The sequence below is a fragment of the Rhyacophila brunnea genome, unplaced genomic scaffold (assembly GCF_057557595.1).
Source record: "Rhyacophila brunnea isolate RB1 unplaced genomic scaffold, BYU_Rbru_1.0 scaffold_6, whole genome shotgun sequence".
Classification (NCBI taxonomy): domain Eukaryota; kingdom Metazoa; phylum Arthropoda; class Insecta; order Trichoptera; family Rhyacophilidae; genus Rhyacophila; species Rhyacophila brunnea.
The window spans coordinates 37,134,972-37,158,034 of record NW_028233276.1 but is presented as its reverse complement, the minus strand read 5'-3'; the positions used below and the strand labels follow the sequence as shown (position 1 = coordinate 37,158,034).

Sequence of the window (23,063 nt, the reverse complement as noted above, 5' to 3'; positions counted from 1 at the left end):
ACGGGACTCCAACATGTAATCACTGGATTCGCGCCAACGTGCTTTACACAATTAAGCTACGAGCATCATATCTAATTACGAAGAAATTAACTAGTAGTAGAAATGGGTGTCGTATTAAAACAAACACAAAATATTAGCATATATCTGATGTTTTTGAAACTATGTATGTCTAATATATGAAGAATGTTACATTCTCAAATCCTATGAATTATTCGTTGAATAAAAGAAATAGTTTATCGTATGTAATACAATTTTAGTATCATCTCTCCAAATATGAAGGAGTTAAGCGAAAACTTTTCTTTACTGTTTATCCCAGGTGGATGCTACATAAATTAAAAAAAACACTTTAATGCGGTGCCGGCTTTGTCATTTAGGTATTTAGGATACTCGTATCATCTAATAACTAAGATTAGTTAAAAATGTTAAACGAAAAATTACCAAAATTTGAATTCCTAATATTATAAATAAATATAATTTGCTTTACTAAAATGCAATAAAATAAACATTTGAACCATTCCATTTTTTAAGCCGAAATCTAGATCTTGGTGGAGTTTAATTTATTTTCTCTTAGCGCATCAAAATAATTGAATAAATATATTTTACTCCCTCCAGTCTCTAGATATAGTGATATTTTTATTTAAATGCCTTAGCAACCAATAAATTAGAGATTACATTATGGTGTTGCTTTATACATATTATGTACTCTAAAACTACCGTCACCAATAAAAACATACATAATATGTAATTTAAATTCTTATTATCTCCATTGCTAAATGATGGCTGAACAAAGTGCAATATTCTCAGTCGATTGTGTATCAACATTTAGTAATAGCAAATTATAATTTTAATATACGAGTAACGTATCCCTATTTCTTTTTATCTCGCAAATATACGAGTGCCAATACTGCCAATATATGACACAGTTAGAGATTGACAATAACAACTGAAATTATTTATGCAAATGCAATAAAGATACTTAGACAACAAGATCTCGTCGATAACAGGAAGTCGCTGAGGTCGCATTTATAGATATATGGGAGACATTATTGAAATTGATAAGATAGAATAGAGAAGAGGAAACGAGAACAACAAAGACAATATAATATGTGACGCCAAAAAACAAACGTGGCCATCTCCATCATAAGTGAAACTAAATAAATTATCCTTTTTGTTTTTGTGGTTAATTTGTACCCGCGAGTCAATGACTTGCTAATTTATACTTATATTTAACTTTAAAAATACGATTTAAACAATCCTCGATAATTGAAAATTCTTAACAAACAATAAATTTACGATTTAATGTTGGAGATGGCCATGTTTGTTTTGTATCATCTGGATTTGACCCGGTGTGAAATAAATACTATTGGACATGGACAATTTTGTTTTGTATTCTATCATACATAATATGTATCTATATTTGAATTACAACTAGGATCGATTATACGAAATATTGGAAATGGCGCGTTTGAAAGAAGCAGGTGAGTTATTAAATGTATCAACGGAGGCGAAGTAACTATCATTATTATAATTATTACAAGAGTGTCGAATGAAGAAGTCATGTTTTCTAAAAAAACGATACTTTTAAAAATTAATAAATGAATTCGATATAACTATGAAGAATTCCAAAATTGTTTCTCACCTTTTAAAAAACTTACTCAGAAAATACCAATAAAATCGGTTTTTCCGAAAAACGCATATTTTACACTTATTTTAGATGCATACTGAGTATTTAAAATAAAAATTATCTGTAACAATATTATTAATTACACTAAAGTTGCTGCTAATCTCATCCTTAAGTAATGAGCTTTTATGCACATTACATAATATACATAAGTGTTATTTAATGTATTTAAATATACCAACTTGATGTGATATAATATATATAAATATATATGATATAAATTGTGAATAAAAAAAATATGTGCGCAACCTACATGATCGGTAATGTACGATTATTGTGTTATGCGAGAAAGCCATTTCGTATGCTGAACATTATGCAATGTTTTGCTAGGTATGCCTAACTTGAAGTGGCATTTTTTTCACACACCAGCAGCTATATCCCTCACGGTGGCCCTAGCCCATGTGAATAGTTTACGTTAATACGTAAAAATACGTAATATTTTCTTAAATGCATTAATATTGGTACAGGATACAACCATTACATTTAATATCTGGATACAAAAGTAAGTATTTTTTTCAGAATCGACCGTATTGCAATGTAGGTAGAGTACAGTTTAAGTACATACGTAGAATAAGTATTTATAATGTAACCATCTGGCGTTGAGATACATATGCGTTAAGAAGGGGAAAAAAATTGACCCTTATTACAAAAAAAAATAGTCATTTTCCCGCCATTTTCACTATTTTTCAACTGTTTATTACGAAAGAATAAAATTTCAGGCGGTTAACTGTAAATTTTACGTATTAAATTTCGCCGTACCACAGTTCACCGTGAGATATCGTACCGATAAGAGATGGCCGTATAGCATTGAGATAAAGAACAAATTTTATTTGATATTGATTGGTATCAAATATCTGATAACACTGTCATTATAACCAAACACTTGATACTTACGAGCACCTATACTTGATAATCTATTTTTGAATCATTCGGAATTCGGATTGTATTTCTAATTTCTAATTTAAGTTTTTATTACAACGCATTTTAAAAGTATATTTGTTTAAATATGCATTTTATCTCAATACTATAAGTATGTCCTTATATTTGAATTTGAATCTATTGGAATTGTGACACGTCAACTAAATGTGTATGTACAAATTTCGGGACATGAATTCCAACTGAAGACTTAAATAATTAAAGGTAGATTTAGGGATTGCAATACCGAATGAACATACCAATACCAGTATTTCGGTATTTCCGATTGAATACCGGTATTCGTAAAAATATAATAAAACATTCTAATACATATTATAAATGTAACAAATTCTTTAAAATATTAATACTTTATAGCATCTAGCGAAGTACAAAGTACAGAGTAGCGAAATACAGTCCTGTCTACAGTAAGTAGAGTACAGTTCTGTTAAACGTTTTATATTCATTAATACATTTTACCCAGGATGGCCGCGGGGCTTAAGCTTAGCCTATAACGTCGTGAATCCCAGGTTCAAATTCTGGGTCTGCAAAATACACATATTGTTTTTCAGATTGTGTATGAGCCAGAGTATGTACCTAATAGGTTGAGCAAGTGGCTGACATCAATGCAATCTGTTAATATAAACCTCCATTATGTGGAGGCCCATATGATCTTATTAGGATCGTACATGGTAAAAAAAATATATACTTTCAATAGTATGTACTTACCGAATATATCGGTATTTTCAGACTTTTAAAACCGGTATTTCGGTATCGAAAAATACTGGGATAACGGTTTTAAAATATTGGTATTGCAATCCCTAGGTAGACTACGTAAATTTTGGTGTAATGTTTTTCACACACTTCGTCTACTTAATAATACGACAATGCTTCAGTGTTTAAAAAAACTAAATGTATATTTAAAACATTAATATTTGCAGGTAGAAATAAAGTTGCATATCTTGCCCTATTTTATGAATAATATTGAAATAGTTTAAATTAAAAAATATTATTAATTTTCAGATATTTACGAAAGTGGGTAAGTAGTACTTATTGCATACTTGACATTGGTGAATGTGGCCACATATCACAGTTTGAATGAGATAATATGCGTGCAAAAAATTACCCAGTTAAATCAAACAACATTTCTGTGACTTGCGATTTTTAGTTAATCTTTAAAAATGACATGTAATAAAACGCCTGCGGTGTTTGATACAAACCTCAGTTGAAATTTGGGGTGGATTTTATTTTGAGTATAAAATAGGCAATGCGTATTCGAGTTGTATCATTCAATCGAAAGAGTCAACCCAATCCACTACAATGGCATTCAAGGTGGGAAATATTAACAAATATATATTTTGGTGCAAGATACATTAGGACTAGTTTCGCTTCATCAATATTTTCTAATCAACTTATTTATAAAAAAATATACATGTACTTCAACAACAAAGTTTAATGTTTTGACTTGCTAATATTTTACCAAAAACATTTTATTCTATAAAATATATATTTATTTGGAAATTATTTATTTGACAATAAAAATGTTAGCACCGCCAATTTTTGTCCAATATAACTTTGATTAATATCATTATTATTATATTTTTATATATTTCTGAAATATGTGAATTACTAAATTTTAAAATTCATTAATATCATTGACATTAAGCATTTTTAAATTGTAAATTTTGTTCATGTTGTTTCCATTGTTTTAAATATTGAGAAGAATATTTTTATAATGTACAATAATTCTGTGTAAGGAGAGTCAAAAGAAATTTGCGTTTTGGACCTCTTTGTATGGGAAATCTTATGTTTCTGTTTGGTAATTTAAAGGCGTTGATTGACTCCTTTCATTTACGCATATATGCATTTTGTTTAGTTTGAAATATTCAATTCATTTTCAAATTGTTAGAATATATCTCTCTTTTCATATCACAAGCAACATTATTATTGACAAATAATTCAATATTGTTAGATGCTAACAATATATTACGCTTTCATGATTTTCCTCCACTAACAATTTATAGTGGTCTAACATATAAATGCGAAACGCTATTAAAAATAGTATTGGGAATGTACTTGGAAAAACATTCCATGACCCAAAGTCTGGGATACGTGAATGGCGTAAATTAGATTATACAGTATTTTTATTGTAACCATAGTGTCACTTTGGTCGAGCATAGGTGTAAAAAGACTTTTCTTTTTCCGTATGATACAATAGACTAAACGCAAAATAATTGTATTTGATCGAACCAACAGAAGATCGTAAAGACTTGAACGGTTCTTTTCAGCCAAAATTATATGAGACGTTGTTACAAAAACGTGACTAATATTATATTATATGTTGCTTCAGTTATTTCTCTTAGCTATCTTGGCCGTCGCCGTTCAGTCACAGTACCACCATCACGCTGAACATGAAGAGCATGGCCACCCCAAATACGAATTCTCTTACGACGTAAAGGATGAAAAAACCGGAGACTACCACGGCCAACACGAGACCCGCGATGGAGACCTCACCAAGGGATTTTACACTCTGATCGACGCTGATGGTTACAAGCGTACTGTTGAATACACCGTCGATGGAAAGAGCGGATTCAACGCTGTCGTCCACCGTGAACCAACTGGTCATGCTCCAGCTCCTCCAGCGCCCAAGCACCAAGCTCCTCAGCATCATGCCCCACATTACCAAGCCGCTGCTAGTCACCAAGTTCCACACTACCATGTCCCTAAATACTCAGCACACACATATTAAACAAGTCTTCTAGTCACTACAAGTTTACCTGATTATGCTATTTTTCATTACCTCGTTGGTTCAATAATTATTATGAATGTACAATGTTATCAAAACAGTATTTTTGTAAATTGTTCTTAAATCAACTTTGATCGAATAAAATATTATGTGTAAATTGTATGGATGGATTATCAAATCATTGTTATGCTTAGGTTTTTAGGTATATATATTATATATTTACAAATAAATTATTTATTTTAAAATTAAATTAAATGTATTTTATTTTTTCTGTTTCTTGTTTTGCCGTAGAGCAATGGTTTGCACCAAAACTGTTTTAAAGAAAACCCTTGACCTGAACGTCAGTTATGTTTAATCTCAATGGAAAATGTACATCGTCAATAACCCAATATACTGCTAACAGTGTTAGTTTTCATAAATTAAACCATTTTTAATCACATATTATTATACTTTAAAATACACCCTAATTATAATTAATGCAGTGGGTACTCATGGTATATTTCAACGGTTCCCAAATTGGGGTGCGCGAATAGAATATTCAGCATCAAAAAAACCGTTTAACCGTAATTAACTTACTTTTTTAACTCTACAACTTTAAAGAATAAAGTATTACCTCGTGAGTCGTGACAGCCTATTGATAAATACGTAATGGATGAACTAATGTCAGAAATATATTATTTTATTTTTTAATCTGCAGCGTTTTACACTATTACTTACTAATTCTACTATTCTATTTGTACGATGACCACACATTCCTTGTATCAAAAATAAATACAAATCGACAGATATTATTGTTCAGGTTACTTTTTCATAAATTGAACCGCTCAGTTACGAAGATAAATTCGTCGCCAATGTCCGCTACCTACTAGTATTTTCGAGTAAAAAATCTTTACAAATTTCATACCTTATAAGATTAATAAATATATCTTATAAATAGGTACTATATTGATATTCCCACTGGGTGACTCGATTTAGTGTGGCTTCATATTAAATGAAAATTGACATGTCCAAGGTTAGTGCAATATATCTCATGTATGAAATTATTTTTATATATAAAAAATATGAATTAATTTCAGGACACTAGAAACTTTGATACTAATGAGACAATAGGTTTGTTAGAAGATTAAAAAGGGAGCCCCTTAACAGTTCAAATCGGTCACACAAATTATACCAACATATTAGTAAAATTAAGAATAAAATGCTAGGAAAACAAAATCTTTGCAACTAACATTAAAGGGTCCCATAACAGAACCACTCAATATATATGTAGTTTTACAAAAACCACTACTTAAAATTATTATGGAATCCTCAATAATTATTGTTTTTAATTAAATTATGTGATGTAAGGTTTTTTGAATAGTGGGTATAGCTCAAAACATATCAGTGCTTCGGGTTTCTACGTCCCTAAACCCGGCATTGCAATGCTGTCAGTAGAACTAGGAGCTGCTGGGTGAGAACCTAGTATTTTTGCATCATTTTAGTGACTGTAAATGAGACATGTGTGTATTATAAAATTCCTGAGTAAAAAATGTACATATTTTCGAAGCACAAGACTTCCCTCACCCATAACAGTTCAAGGTGGAAACGCAATATTATGCTAACAAGATTTTTGTTTTTTCCTTGTTTTCCGCTAGTTTTTATTACAACGCATTTTAAAAGTATATTTGTTTAAATATGCATTTTATCTCAATACTATAAGTATGTCCTTATATTTTAATTTGAATCTATTGGAATTCTGACACGTCAACTAAATGTGTACGTACAAATTTCGGGACATGAATTCCAACTGAAGACTTAAATAATTAAGGTTAGATTTAGGGATTGCAATACCGAATGAACATACCAATACCAGTATTTCGGTATTTCCGATTGAATACCGGTATTCGTAAAAATATAAAAAAACATTCTAATACATATTATAAAATGTAAAAAATTCTTTAAAATATTAATACTTTATAGCATCCAGCGAAGTACAAAGTACACAGTAGCGAAATACAGTCCTGTCTACAGTAAGTAGAGTACAGTCCTGTTTAACCTTTTATATTCATTAATACATTTTACCCAGGATAGCCGCGGGGCTTAAGCTCAACCTATAACGTCGTGAGTCCCAGGTTCAAATCCTGGGTCTTGCAAATACACATATTATTTTTCAATTTGTGTATGAGCCAGGGTATGGACATAATAGGTTGAGCAAGTGGCTGACATCAATGCAATCTGTTAATATAAACCTCCATTATGTGGAGGCCTATATGATCTTATTAGGATCGTACATGGTAAAAAAAATATCTACCTTCAATAGTATGTACTTACCGAATATATCGGTATTTTCAGATTTTTAAAACCGGTATTTCCGTATCGAAAAATACTGGGATATCGGTTTTGAAATATCGGTATTGCAATCCCTAGGTAGACTACGTAAATTTTGGTGTAATGTTTTTCACACACTTCGTCCACTTAATAATACGACAATGCTTCAGTGTTTAAAAAAACTAAATGTACTTATCTTGAAAACATTAATATTTGCAGGTAGAAATAAAGTTGCATATATTGTCCTATTTTATGAACAATATTGAAATAGTTTAAATTAAAAAATATTACTAATTTTCAGATATTTACGAAAGTGGGTAAGTAGTACTTATTGCATACTTGACATTGGTGAATGTGGCCACATATCACAGTTAGAATGAGATAATATATGTGCAAAAAATTACCCAGTTAAATCAAATAACATTTCTCTGACTTGCGATTTTTGGTTAATCTTTAAAAATGACATGTAATTAAACGCCTGCGGTGTTTGATACAAACCTCAGTTGAAATTTGGGGTGGATTTTATTTTGAGTATAAAATAGGCAATGCGTATTCGAGTTGTATCATTCAATCGAAAGAGACAATCCAATCCACTACAATGGCATTCAAGGTGGGAAATATTGACAAACATATATTTTGGTGCAAGATACATTAGGAATAGTTTCGCTTCATCAATATTTTCTAATCAACTTATTTATAAAAAAAAATCTACATGTACTTCAACAACAAAGTTTAATGTTTTGACTTGCTAATATTTTACCAAAAACATTTTATTCTATAAAATATATATTTATTTGGAAATTATTTATTTGACCATAAAAATGTTAGCACCGCCAATTTTTGTCCAATATAACTTTGATTAATATCATTATTATTATATTTTTATATATTTCTGAAATATGTGAATTACTAAATTTTAAAATTCATTAATAGCATTGACATTAAACTTTTTTAAATTGTAAATTTTGTTCATGTTGTTTTCATTGTTTTAAATATTGAGAAGAATATTTTTATGATGTACAATAATTCTGTGTAAGGAGAGTCAAAAGAAATTTGCGTTTTGGACCTCTTTGTATGGGAAATCTTATGTTTCTGTTTGGTAATTTAAAGGCGTTGATTGACTCCTTTCATTTACGCATAAGTATATGCATTTTGTTTTCAGCAAGTTTTCGCTTCATCAATATTTTCTAATCAACTTATTTATAAAAAAAAATGTACATGTACTTCAACAACAAAGTTTAATGTTTTGACTTGCTAATATTTTACCAAAAACATTTTATTCTATAAAATATATATTTATTTGAGTATAAAAATGTTAACACCGTTTGCCCGATGTAATTTTGATTAATATTATTATTATCGTATTTTTTTTTTATATATTTCTGAAATATATGAATTACTAAATTTTTAAAATCGTATAATAGTATCAACTTAAACTTTTTTATATTGTAAATTTTGCTTACATATTTTTTGTATTGTGTGGTTTTCATTGTTTTTAATATTGCGAAGAATATTTTTAAGATGTACAATAATTTTGTGAGATGAAAAAAAAATCTCTACTTTTAAGGAGATCCAAAAGAAGAATGCGTTTTGGACCACTTTATATAGGAAATCTTATGTTTCTGTATTAGACTTGGTAGTTAAGAGGCGTTGATTGACTCGTCCTTTTTTATCACTCGTGTAATACTCGTATTATGTGCATTTTGTTAAATTTGAGATATTCAACTCATTTTTAACTTGTTACGACGTATCTCTCTTTTCATATCGCAAACAAAATTATTATTGACAAATAATTTAATATTGTTAGAAATTTATGCTTATAATATATTAAACTTGCATGCTTTTCCTCCACTAACCGTTTATGGCGGTCTAACATGGCCGAACACACGCGCAATGCCCTTAAAATTGTCTTGAGAATGTACCAAGAAAAATATTCCATGACCCAGGTCTAGGATCAGTGAATGGCGTAAATTAGAGTATACAGCAACCTTATTGTAACCATAGTGTTACTTTGGTCGAGCATAGGTGTACAAATATTTTTTTCCGTATGATACAATAGACTAAAATCAAAATAATTGTATTTGATCGAACCAACAGAAGATCGTAAAGACATGAACAGTCCTTTTCAGTCAAAATTATATGAGACGTTGTTACAAAAACGTGACTAATATTATATTGTTTGTTGCTCCAGTTATTCCTCTTAGCTATCTTGGCCGTCGCCGTTCAGTCACAGTACCACCATCACGCTGAACATGAAGAGCATGGCCACCCCAAATACGAATTCTCCTACGACGTACAGGATGAAAAAACCGGAGACTACCACGGCCAACACGAGACCCGCGATGGAGACCTCACTAAGGGATTCTACACTCTGATCGACGCTGATGGTTACAAACGTACTGTTGAATACACCGTCGATGGAAAGAGCGGATTCAACGCTGTCGTCCACCGTGAACCAACTGGTCATGCTCCAGCTCCTCCAGCGCCCAAGCACCAAGCTCCTCAGCATCATGCCCCACATTACCAAGCCGCTGCTAGTCACCAAGTTCCACACTACCATGTCCCTAAATACTCAGCACACAAATATTAAACAAGTCTTCTAGTCACTACAAGTTTACCTGATTATGCTATTTTTCATTACCTCGTTGGTTCAATAATTATTATGAATGTACAATGTTATCAATCAGTATTTTTGTAAATTGTTCTTAAATCAACTTTGATCGAATAAAATATTATGTGTAAATTGTATGGATGGATTATCAAATCATTGTTATGCTTAGGTTTTTAGGAACATATATTATATATTTACAAATAAATTATTTATTTTAAAATTAAATCAAATTTATTTTATTTTTTCTGTTTCTTGTTTTGACGTAGAGCAATGGTTTGCACCAAAACTGTGTATTAAAGAAAACCCTTGACCTGAACGTCAGTTATGTTTAATCTCAATGAAAAATTTACATCGTCAATAATCCAATATACTGCTAACAGCGTTATTTGTCATAAATTAAACCAATATTAATCACATATTATGTCATTAAATACCACCCTAATTATAATTAATGAAGTTCTCATGGTATATTCAACTGAAACGGTTCCCAAAGTGGGATGCGCGAATAAAATATTCACCAACAAAAAAAACATTTAATTTACTTTCGTTTTCAACTCTACACATTTAAAAAATAAAGTGTTACAACGTGAAAGCCATAAATACTTTGGGACTGAAAACTAACTTAAAACTGACTGTTTGTTACTATTTCTATTATTCTATTTGTAAGAGGACCACTCATTTCTTATATCAAAAATAAATACAAATCGACATTTATTATTGTTCCGACGTCACATTTTATAAAGTGATTCACAAGTAATTTTGAGTAAAAACAGTATAGAAGTTTCATACCTTATGAAATTAATAAATATACCTTATAAATAGGTACTTTATTGACATTCCCACTGAGTGACTCGATTTAGTGTGGCTTCATATTATTATAAAATATAAAAGGATGCAGTAAGTACGCCTTCATATTATTAAGTGAAAATTTACATGTTCAAGGTTAGTGCAATATATCTCGTATATGAAATTATTTTTATACATGTATGAATTAATTTCAGAATGACTTTAGACACTCTGATGCTAATGATATATACTTGTTAGAAGATTCAAAAGGGAGCCCCCGAAATAGTTCAAATCGGTCATACAATTACACCAAAATCTTAGTCAAATTAAGTATAAAGTGCTAAGAAAACAACATCGTACTAACTAACTAACAACTAACATCGTAGGGTCCCATAATAGAACCACTCAACATATACGTAGTTTTACACAAAAATAAACTACTGTTTAATATTATTATGTATCATCACTGTCATCCTCAATAATTATTAATTTTACTTAAATTATGTGTTGTAAGGTTTTTTGAATAGTGGGGTATAGCTCAAAATATATCAGTGCGTCGGGCTTCTACGTCCCTAAACCCGGCATTGCAATTAGAGTTGAATATTTCCCGAGAAAATCTCAATCTCGAGATTCGGGATTTCCCGAAATGATGAGATTTTGAATTCTCGAGATTTTAAAATTTAAAAAAAAACCTTTAAAAATCCTAAAATCAGTGTAAAAACAGACAAATTCTAAAAAAATGATTTTTTTTATTCATGTAAGAAGACAAACAAATAGAAGCAGGAAAAAGAAAATAATTCAAAACATTACTTATTAAAATAGAATTTGTCTGACTGTCAATCACTGTGTCTGACAATCGCGTATGCTTTTGAGACACAAAATTTCCTGATGTTGATAAATTGCACTCATTTTGAGTCGACGTTGGCTTAATTGTGTTAAATGCTCCAATTAGTGTTTGAACGTTTTGTGTTTTCTGTTCACTTTTTTCATATAGAATAATCGTTTTTTCAATTAATATTTGATAATAAAGAAATCCCGAATCTCGAGAAAAGATTCTAGAGATCCGGCATTTCCCGAAATTTCAATTCTCGAGATTCGGGATGGAAAATCTCGAAAATTTCCCGAGAATTCCCGTCTGTAAATTCCCGAAACCCAATGCTGTCAGTAGAACTAAGAGCTGCTGGGTATTTTTGCATAATTTTGGTGACTGTAAATGAGACACGTGTTTATTATAAAAGTTATTATAAGAGTTAAATTTTCGCAGCATAAGACTTTCCTCACCCCTAACAGTTCAAGGTGGAAAAAAAATATGATAATAAGATTGTGACAACTTCCTTCTGAATTTTTTCATAGAATTTATGCCACACAATATAATCGTAACAGGAGAGAGTTACACTAACAGAAAAACCCCATTGGAGGAGTATTAACAATGACAAAAGTCATAGAAACCCTTACATTAAGTAATATGCTACTACTTTACAACGAAACGCCGGTCGACAAAGGCACAGGCCACTATCAAACGATATTGGTTTCAGCAGCTAAACTACTTTACCCTGGCTTATTAGAATTATTTTCTGTTCCGAGTTGTCTTATCTTGAAGGATAACAATTATTTTCAAACGATCAGGAGTAATATACTTTTTTTGTGAAATGGTTAACGTCGTTGCAGGATTAGTGGACAATGTCATTTTAACCATTAATGTCATCGCTTTCATGCTGAGGTAGGTCTTATAATGAACGCTATTTTTCTTTTGTGTTACTTTTTACGTTGTTTTTTTTTTGTTTACGCATGCAACTTTGAGAACTATCTATAAATACCTCGAGTAGATACTGCATTAGTTATAACATGGGTATACTGTAATTATATAATCTGTGATTAATGGTTTATTTAATGACAGCCGACAATGTAATGTATAGGGCAGTTTCTTGTCGATGTGAATTAATATCAGGTGCAAATTATAAGGTATTCCACGACAATACTAGAAACAAAATAAATAAAAATACATTGGATTTAATTTCAAAATAAATAATTTATTGATAAATACATATATCTAGGGTCCTAAGTATAACAATGATTATTTTTATAAGCTATCCATACAAAATAAACATAATAGTAACACGTGATTCGACCAATCTTAGATTGATGAACAATATTATATACTATATAAATTCTGACTCGTTTTCGTTAACAGTTCAACCAATGAGAATATAATGATTACTAGTACAACGGATGATTTTGTGCGTTATACTATTTCAATATATGGAAGATATTTAATATTTGTGTGCTGTGTATTTTGGGACATGGTAATGTGGCACTTGGTGACTAGCAGCGGCTTGGTAATGAGGGACATGATGCTGAGGAGCGTGGTGCTTGGGCGCTGGGGGAGCTGGGGCATGACCAGTTGGTTCACGGTGGACGACAGCGTTGAATCCGCTCTTTCCATCGACGGTGTATTCAACAGTACGCTTGTAACCATCAGCGTCGATCAAGGTGTAGAATCCCTTAGTGAGGTCTCCATCGCGGCTTTCGTGTTGGCCGTGGTAGTCTCCGGTTTTTTCATCCTTTACGTCGTAAGAGAATTCGTATTTGGGGTGGCCATGCTCTTCATGTTCAGCGTGATGGTGGTACTGTGACTGAACGGCGACGGCCAGGATAGCTAAGAGGAATAACTATAGCCACAAATATAAATTAGCTATGGGTTTTTTTAAAATAACAATCGTCAGATATTTATAGTAAAACACACTATTGTGACTAATTTATAGCTTTCATTGAACTATTACCGGTGACGAGGTTTATCCAGCAGCGTAGTAACTGTATCGGAAAGTTTTGGGCCCCAACTGTCCCAAGAGGCCTACATTTTAGTAAGTTTTATATTTGTATTTATCCAATGAGTTTTTATCACATAATATTAAATTATTCAAAAAGAATTTTGTACGACAATCATAAATCACGAAATAAATCATTGTGTCAAACAGTACGCGATAATAACAGTTCTTGATGTATAAATTATTAATACATACTGTTAATTAATTTGCGATTCCTACTATTAGCTTACGTTACTTATGATACGTAGTTTATTATATTAGCCGTACGCTTTTGAACATGACAATTGTTCAAGAAAAAGTCTAAAAAAATATCAGTGAATATGAAAGCTAGAAAGCATAATTTAAACTCGTAAATTAAAAATTTGAATGTAAGCGGAATATTTGAAACTACGACACTGTTTTCAATATTTAATTTAAATTTATATTTTCATAAAAAAAATATTAATATTAACGCATATTAAAATAAACAAAAAGATAAAAAAACGTTTTACGAAATATGCTTATATATTTTTGTAAATCAGTAAAAATTGTAAGTATATTTTTTTATAATAAAGTTGTATTGGCAATATAATGTTATACGTACCGACATATGAGCTAGTGACGTTTATGTACAAAATAATTATAATAACGCGAAAAGTGATATCGGATAAAAATTGCGTTCGGCAATATAAATAGCATGCTGATGGGTTAATTTATTCATTTACGGTATAACTTATGAAAACCATATATTAACGAGAGAAAAAAATATAGATAATACATTTATAAATTGTAGAACTGCATGTATAGTAAAATATTAGCAACCCAAAATATTAAACAATATTGTAGATATGCATAAAACACCGATCATATTAATCTGAGGTGATATTACCGTTTGTTAATAGTTTAGCAAATTAATCTATTGGGTTATTTTTTATGGAATAAACACACATTAAAAAATTTATAATAACCTATTATTTTTTTATTCAACGAGTAATTCACAAGATTTAAGAACCGATGAAACATTCTAATCATTCAACATACATAATTTGGAAAGTGCTTCAGAGAGTATTAAGGGCCATTATATAAAATTTGTCGCAATTAAGTAAGGCGCCTATAACATAGTGGTATATGTGCATGGGCGCGAAACCCGAGAGATGCAGGTTCGATTCCTGCTGTGTGTCTGACTTTTTTCAAAAAAGTTTTTCTATTGGTTATAATATATTTTCTCAGAAGTGTGAATGTTCAAAAAAATATAAATAAAAAAAAATGTCAGACGTCGGATTGATCTATCAACTACGCCACCGTAGTATTTATAGTAGTATTAATATTAAAATTTTAATAAATAATTTTATTAGAAAATAAAATGAGAAAGCGAAACTAGTTCTATTACGTCTTGATGATTATAACTGAACAAAATATAAGATATGAACAAGATATTTCCCACCTTGATTGCCATTGTAGTTGATTGGATTGACTCGTTCGATTGAATGATACTTGTCAAACACGCATAGCCAGTTTTATACTCAAAATAAAATCCACCCCAAATTTAAACTGAAGTACGTATAAAACTCTCGAGGCGTTTTATTACATGTTTCATTTTTAAAGATTAACTAAAAAATGCAAGTCACATAAGTACGATCTAACTGGGTAATTTTTTGTCACTGATTCGCCCACATTCACCAATGTCAAGTATGCAATAAGCACTACTTACCCACTTTCGAAAATACCTATATGAAAATTAGCAATTTATTTTGAAAAACTTTTTCAATACTGTTGGTAATATGGTAACATAAGTTGTGCACGATTTTTGGTAACTAATCATTATTTTATTAACTACCATTGTCAACTAAGTTGTTACCTATAAACTTTAATGTTTATTTAGAATTTGTGTAGTGATAATTTAAGTATGAACAAGGTTAATAACTATTTTTTTTAAACAAATCATTCACAAGACTGTAACATTATTTATTGAATATGCATAATTTTAACCAGGTACACTTTAGATACTATTGGAAGAATAAAAATATTTTTTTTATATAAAATAGTCGATCTCTCATGTGGTATTTGGAATAAATGTCCAACCCATATGAAGTTCCTCTTCATGACTACATAATATGTCATCAAAGACTGACGTTTCCAGTTCATTAACATATTTTTTTTGACGCGATCGTATCGATGCATCTCTAAGATTAAGCTCTTTTAAAGATAAACTATTTTTTTGTTAAACGAATATTTCACATGATTTAAAAATCGAACGTAGCTTTTAGAAATTTAAAAAAATCCATCGGATTCAAGCCAATACGCTTTACTAATTTAGCCACCTGCATCTTACCTAATTACGTCGAAATTAACTAATAGGCATGCAACTGAAGCGTTTCTCAAATTTTGTAAATTTTGGCGACTAACTTTTTTAGTTTGAATCAAGGTACTAATAAAAGGTATTTAGCTTGATTCCATGACGTCAGGTAGGAGTCAAGTTAAGAATTTAAATTTCCGTAGTTTTTAGTCGCCTTACGGAACACGGTGACAAGTGGTATATGAATATTATATTTTATCAATATGCTGCCATATAATTTATCACCTTAGCCCAGCCCTGTAAGTACATATTATAAGACATGCTGCATTTATTCAGAGATAAAGGCACGCGGTGTAGCATAGGCTATCCAAATAGTATCCAAACGCAATGCTTTTATTCGATCCGCTCTACAATCTGATGTAGGTTATGGATTTTTTACTAGAAATGGGTAATAGCTACTTGGTCCAAACATACATTGAACAAAATCATGTGAATTTGCAAAACCTGGGTTTTGAACTCGAGACCCATGACTTCATAAGCGGATGCACATCCATCGCGGGCCCTATTGTGTGAGCAGAATGCTAAAAATTATTAAGGGTGCTCACCATGCATCTACGAGTGAATTTCAAAAAATCAATTTAAAATTGGTTTTATTGAATTAAAAAAAAAAATAACTTAGAGTTTAAAAAGACTGTTAAACATGTGTTTATTGAAAAATAGATTTTTAATAATACATACATCGTATTTTATGAATATTTTTATCATTAAAATGTAGTTGATAATTTTTTTAGACTGTGACAAACTGGATTTTTAAAGAATCATAGTTTTTACCTTTCTATCTGGTATCTAATTTAAAAAAAAAAACATCGATTTTTATAGAGAATGTAATTAGAAAGATAGAACTTGAAATCATGGTTATTTATATCAATCTGAGCTTTAGTATTATGACCGCATCAAAGCTTTATTCGATAAATAATTAGGTTATTTTTTTTATTTATTAAAATCGATATTTTAAAACTGTATTAAATTGCAGGTTTTGCAAAAATCATTTCTCTCCATCTTAGAGAACTAATATTACTCAACAAAGGGAACATGTTAAAAAAATTCTATATAAAAATACTGTACATAAACATATTTAATTGGCGATTATTAATTAATCACACATAAATTAAGAAATCCTTTCGGCACTCAAAACTAGTGAAATATTCTTTAGTAACCAAATTGCCATTTACATTCTATTATTCTGAGGTATATGTATTTGTTACCTTCAGTCTATTGTAGTATTTAATATATTATTAGTAAATAATAATCATATTTTAAATTTGACTGAATACATATAGGTAATATATATAATATAGGTAGACATGCTTACTTAGTTTTGTAATTTAACGAGTAGGTAACTGTGTACCTGTTCTTTTACTGTCGATACACACATATCATTTTAATTAATTAGTGTAACTGCAATTGTTTCTGCAGTCAAGTGTTAGTAATGCGGTCTACATTACACACAAGTGATACTCAACTCGATGAAAGTACATAATTTGTATGTGTACGACTGAATGATGTTAAGGTGATATTTAAAAATGTACTTCACTAAAATTGTAGGGATACACTGAATTAAACATCTTTATAGAATCTCACTCGTATTGAAAAAATGTTTTCGCCTAGTGGGTCGAGAGTTGTTAGTTAGTCTCTTTGGTATTTACGAATAATGGCAGTATAATTGTTAAGGAAATAATCAGTCAATTAATTGAGAATATCTGTCAGGACAAATGCAGTCTTGGATGTAAGTATATTAATATATTATGGAATTAAGTAGAAATAAAACCATAAATAAAAATAAAGTGTTTGTTATTTCTAATAACATGCTTTTCTAGCTGGTGATACGCATATATTGTAGGAAAACGATCACGCCACGTGAGAAAGGTGGATACATCTCTAAATGATGCCTGCTGTATACCAACAGGATGCTTGAAATCATCGCCAGCGGCAAAATGCACATTATGATAATTACGAAATATTATTCCTTTTTTTCAATTTATGATTTTCAAGACGAAAAAAAACAGGGTATCATAATGAAACACGCATATTCCCTATATAATTTACAGATGGTTCAGTGTTAGCTCCCAAAGATTATTCATTTATCCACTTTGATACTGCACGTGGGTTATTAAACATATCGTAATAAGGTGCTATTTGTGAATTTTAAAACATCCACGTATATATATATATATTATACACGCACATGTGTAGATATAGCGCCTTCAGTGGAGCAGTAAGCAGAGGGTCTATAAATCCGATAAATCCGTGAAGCTGAATCAAATTCACTCGTTGTTTTTCAGTGTATTATTTAATAGTTAATAAACATACTTACTAAAACGTCTCTTTAAATAACTTAATGGAGCATATTATCCCTCTATGATTCACCTTTCGAGAAAATCGTAATTTATCTCTTTTTAATTTTTTTTGGTAAGTTTGTGAGTATAAATAATTACCGTAAAGAAAATACAGGAAAATGGAAATAAAATTTAGGCGTTTTGTTAGTTGAGTTGAGTGACCTAAACAATACGAAGCGAGTTAACGGCAATACAGTCCAGAAAAGGTGTTCTTAGGAATAAAATGACTGTGCGTACAACACATACGTCTATAATTTTGCTTTAGATGTATACGCTATCAGAAAAGTTATGTTTGGTTTTAGTCAATTAAAACATATTTTTATGTTATCAAAATTATATACATATACGTAGGTACTAGAAAAAATTACCAAGTGGTAGTGGCAGCTGTTAATATTCTTGAAACTGGCTTAGTTCTGTTACAGAAATTATTTAATTAAAATTATATTTAAACTTTATTAGTTGAAGACTTGAACGCAACATTTCGAGTAGATAAATTTCTTCACTGCAAGCATCTGCCTAACTATTATGGGAGTATCCGGTCGTGATTTTCTTTCACGACCTGATTAAAATAAACGATTTCTTAATTTGCATGTCAGCTTATTTTTCAAATTTAGAATTGGCGTTAACGTGTATGTTTTCTCACACCTTACTCCCTTTTAATACGTCTTCTACCTGTATCGCTCTCTCCTACATATTTACATATTTATACTCGCATGCGTTTCAGACAGACAAATATATTCTTGCTGATACTGAAATGGTGAATCCGAAATATATTTAATTTGTATCGGTAGAGATAAGTTAAATTCATTAGACTTTTCACGGGTCAGTAATAACTATAAAGAGTGATGGCAAAGGCCAAATTGTTGACAATTTCTGCAGCTTAAATAATTGTCATTTTTAGGTCACAAGTAGGTTGTGGTCAACTGGCAAAATTAATATTTGATTTCGATTTAAAATACCTCGCCAAAAGTGAAAGCAAAAAAATGGATATTAATTGAAAATATTTTTTCTTTAATTGGTTTTTTGAAGTGTTGCACATTATCCACTCAAAGTCCCAACAGAGCCATATTGCTTGCTGAGCAATAAATTCAAAAGTGATTTAATTATATCAATTGAATGACAACACATATTCCGCAACAATGGGGATTAATTAAGTATGTATGTTGTTTATATGGCGATTTTACCAACACACCATATTGAAATACATTTATTTGAGAATTGACGTTGAATGTTAGAGATAAATTGATTTACTATTAGTATACCATCTATCGGAGGACAGCTACTAATAAGTAATCTTCACTTTGTCGACTGCTTCCCGTGACAGTTCAGTGGAATTGTCAATCTCAAACGTTATCTCCTCTGAAACGCGAGGCTTGAGGCAACTGGTATTTTTGAGTGTCAATGCGAAAATGAAGAGAAAATTCTAGCTTTATGTATGTCGTAAGATGACAAAACACGATATGTCCGTTTTTCTAAATTATTCAGGAGAACATTAACAAAATATTCAAACAATGAACAAATCACATATTGACACAGCTTATTTCTCCCGACCTATAAAACCTAGTTGTACCATATTTTGATATCTTGTAGATCTCACTGAGACCAGTCTAAAGTATGCATAGCCAATTTTGACAAAAAACGGACATATCATGTTTTGCCATCTTACTACAGCACTCATGGTAGGTATTTATATTGATATAACAATTATTTAACAAAAGTTTTACCCGAACTTATGTGATTATTTCGGATTAATCGGAAATATGACGTGTAATCATTTAAGTCAATTTGTTCGCTCGCGACACATAGTTGAAAGTTTTTATTTTTTTTCAGTAGATACAAATAATGATCTTTTTCCTTCGTTTACACTCAGAAATATGGTTTTAAAATTCTAATATAAATAATCGTTAATCGATATTGGTAAAACGATTATTTTGTTACATTCAATGCGAACAAATCGCAAAATTTAGGCCCCTAAAATCGTAAACCTTGGGGCAAGTGCCACTCCTACCCCCCCTCAGATATAGCTTTTATTTTATACATATAATATAAAATATATGTACGGGAAATCATTTTGGACTACTAGAAGAAAATCAATAAAATCGTCTCAATGATTTGGATACAAAGTTTTTGATGGTTTTAAAATTTCTAAAAAGTTGTAGAATTCAACGAATAATAATTTACAATATTCGAGTATGTAACATACCTTATTGAACATACACAATTTATGGAAAAATAATGTGACATTCTCAAATATGGTGAAATACATATTTAATAAAACAATAGTTTATTAAATTATTAGCAAGTACAAGTACATTAAGTTTAACATTTGGAGAGATCCTGACATCGGCTAGGCTAAGGTTAGACCCTATTATTACTAGGTACATAATTAAAACAAAAACATCGATTACCAATATTAAGGCAATTTGTGAAGCGCTTTAGTTGTATAACTATTAATTGACAGAGTATGACATTACATTACGCCGTAATTAGGTAGGACGCAAATGGCTCAATTGGTAAAGCACATTGGCTGGAATATGATGGATGCGAGTTCGTTTCCAACCCAACGTCGTATTGTTTCAACATTCTTTCTATTAGATATTTTAGAAACACATTTGTGTTCTTTCTTAATGTACAATAGGGATTGGAGATAACCAGTTTGACTTCTGATCATGACACTAGTCAATTATTGACTGGGCAGGGTGGATTCGCTGCCAAGCTCTTTGAGTTTGGACTTCCTGTGGTGAAAAACTACTACAGTATGCAAACCACATCCTCTGGGAATGTTCGAGGATGTGGTCCGAAAGGGAAGAGATGCTCACGCCGGTATAAGAAGCTGTTCCGACCTGGTCGACACAAAGGCCAACTATAATGCTTTAAAAAAAATTGCGGCATCTTTTGATAATTTTACGCGCTCCTCTCTGCCAAGTGCATTTTAATTAAATTATGTCTCGGTAAACTCAGTCAAAGCACAGTTGAGTGCGTGGCCACCTCAGTCTTGGGCATCTGCTGCTGAGATATTCCCAGTCATAAACTAATGATGCTTCACATCCAAACGTAAGGCCTCGCGATACGCTCGATCAAGACTGAGTGTGGTGCGTGGCGGGTTTGTTTGGAAGTAACTATTAGGTAGTAAATGTTTTTAAAGTATATAATATGTTCAAAATCGTTTTAGTTAAATCTGATTCCGACAGAGTAATACAGAGCAATAAAATTTAACCAGGAACAGTTTCAAAATATAAATTAATTCATAGGGGGTGTGAAAGTAAATAATACACCTGCATATTTGATAATTATAGTATAGTGCGGTCAGTGATATTGTAAATAAACCGACATGAGCTCGAGTATGATATCGCGTCTTGATTTATTAGTGTGAACGTAAATAAAGTTGAGTATGTAATTTACTATTGAAAATGATTTAATAGTTACATAAAAATGGCATCGAAAACACATTACTCTACAGCTGGTCGTATAATTTATTACATTGGTGAGTTATTTGGCCCAGATTTATGTTCGATCAAAATGCCTACAAGGAAGCGTTTAACGAAAATACACAGGCTTAAATTGTTTTTCCCTTTTAAACTATAGTTGTATACGTAATAAAAATAAAAACTACCGTAATAACTGTATAATAACATATAAATTATTTAAACAATCATTTTGATGTGGGAAAGTACTATAATATAATGTAGTTATACCTGTCGAGTTCATAAATTATTGCAAACGGAAAGTTAATTTCGCATTATGATTATCAAATTTAAAAAATAGATTGTGATAGTAATATCAATATAAAAACCTACCATTTGTTTCTAAATTTATTATTAACTATATCATTGCCTTTTCTTACGAAATGGTCTTTTTATTAGGTATAGATATTGAGATTATTTGAATACAATAAAAATAAATAATAATGGAATTTTATAGAAAAAACATAATTTTGAAAAACCTCACAAATATGAAGAAAAGAATCTAGAAAAAAAATTGAACCACGTATTTCCCTTTTCCAGGATTTTACCTCTAAACCATCAATTCGTAGATCTTTAATGTGAGTCATATTTTATTATAACTAGGTACCTACGTTTTACCCGAGGTAATTCAAATTTTACTAATCAGGAGGTTATCTGCTTTATGTTATGATCAATTAAGGTAAATGACTTTATTAACTTAATCGCAAGAGATGTCTGGCGCTAACCTTTTTATTATTGACGTTTTCAGGCGAAAACACTCACCCAGTGCAAGTTGTGAGTACGAATCCTACTTGATTTACCTTTAATATGTATGTTTCTGAGGTTTTTCAAAATATTTTATTTTTTAATGAAATTTTCTTTGATAGAATTATAGCGTAATGCTAGGTTAAGTATAAAATGCTGAGATGTAACTAAAGGTTTATTCGGTAAAATTATTATTAAATGTACATTCTTATGCTATATAACAGAAGAAAGTAGCTGTAATTGAATTATTGCATTACATCACACATTGATTGAATGATTCAGGAATTTATACATATGTAATAGAAAAGATTTTAAA

The 23,063-nt window shown here is 30.6% G+C and overlaps 2 protein-coding genes and 1 pseudogene across 3 annotated transcripts in view; 2 read left to right on the top strand and 1 right to left on the bottom strand.

Moving 5' to 3' along the window:
* LOC147065636 (solute carrier family 22 member 13-like) overlaps positions 1–23,063 on the bottom strand; it is a 133,826-nt gene that overhangs the window by 85,187 nt on the left and 25,576 nt on the right. The gene's annotated exons all lie outside the window — the stretch shown is intronic.
* Positions 1,457–5,342, top strand: LOC147065638 (cuticle protein 7 pseudogene; annotated as a pseudogene).
* Positions 9,521–10,236, top strand: LOC147065637 (uncharacterized). Its single transcript, XM_085956925.1, has 2 exons — positions 9,521–9,592; positions 9,838–10,236. The coding sequence occupies exons 1-2, from the start codon at positions 9,521–9,523 to the stop codon at positions 10,234–10,236; spliced, it is 471 nt and encodes a 156-aa protein (XP_085813051.1).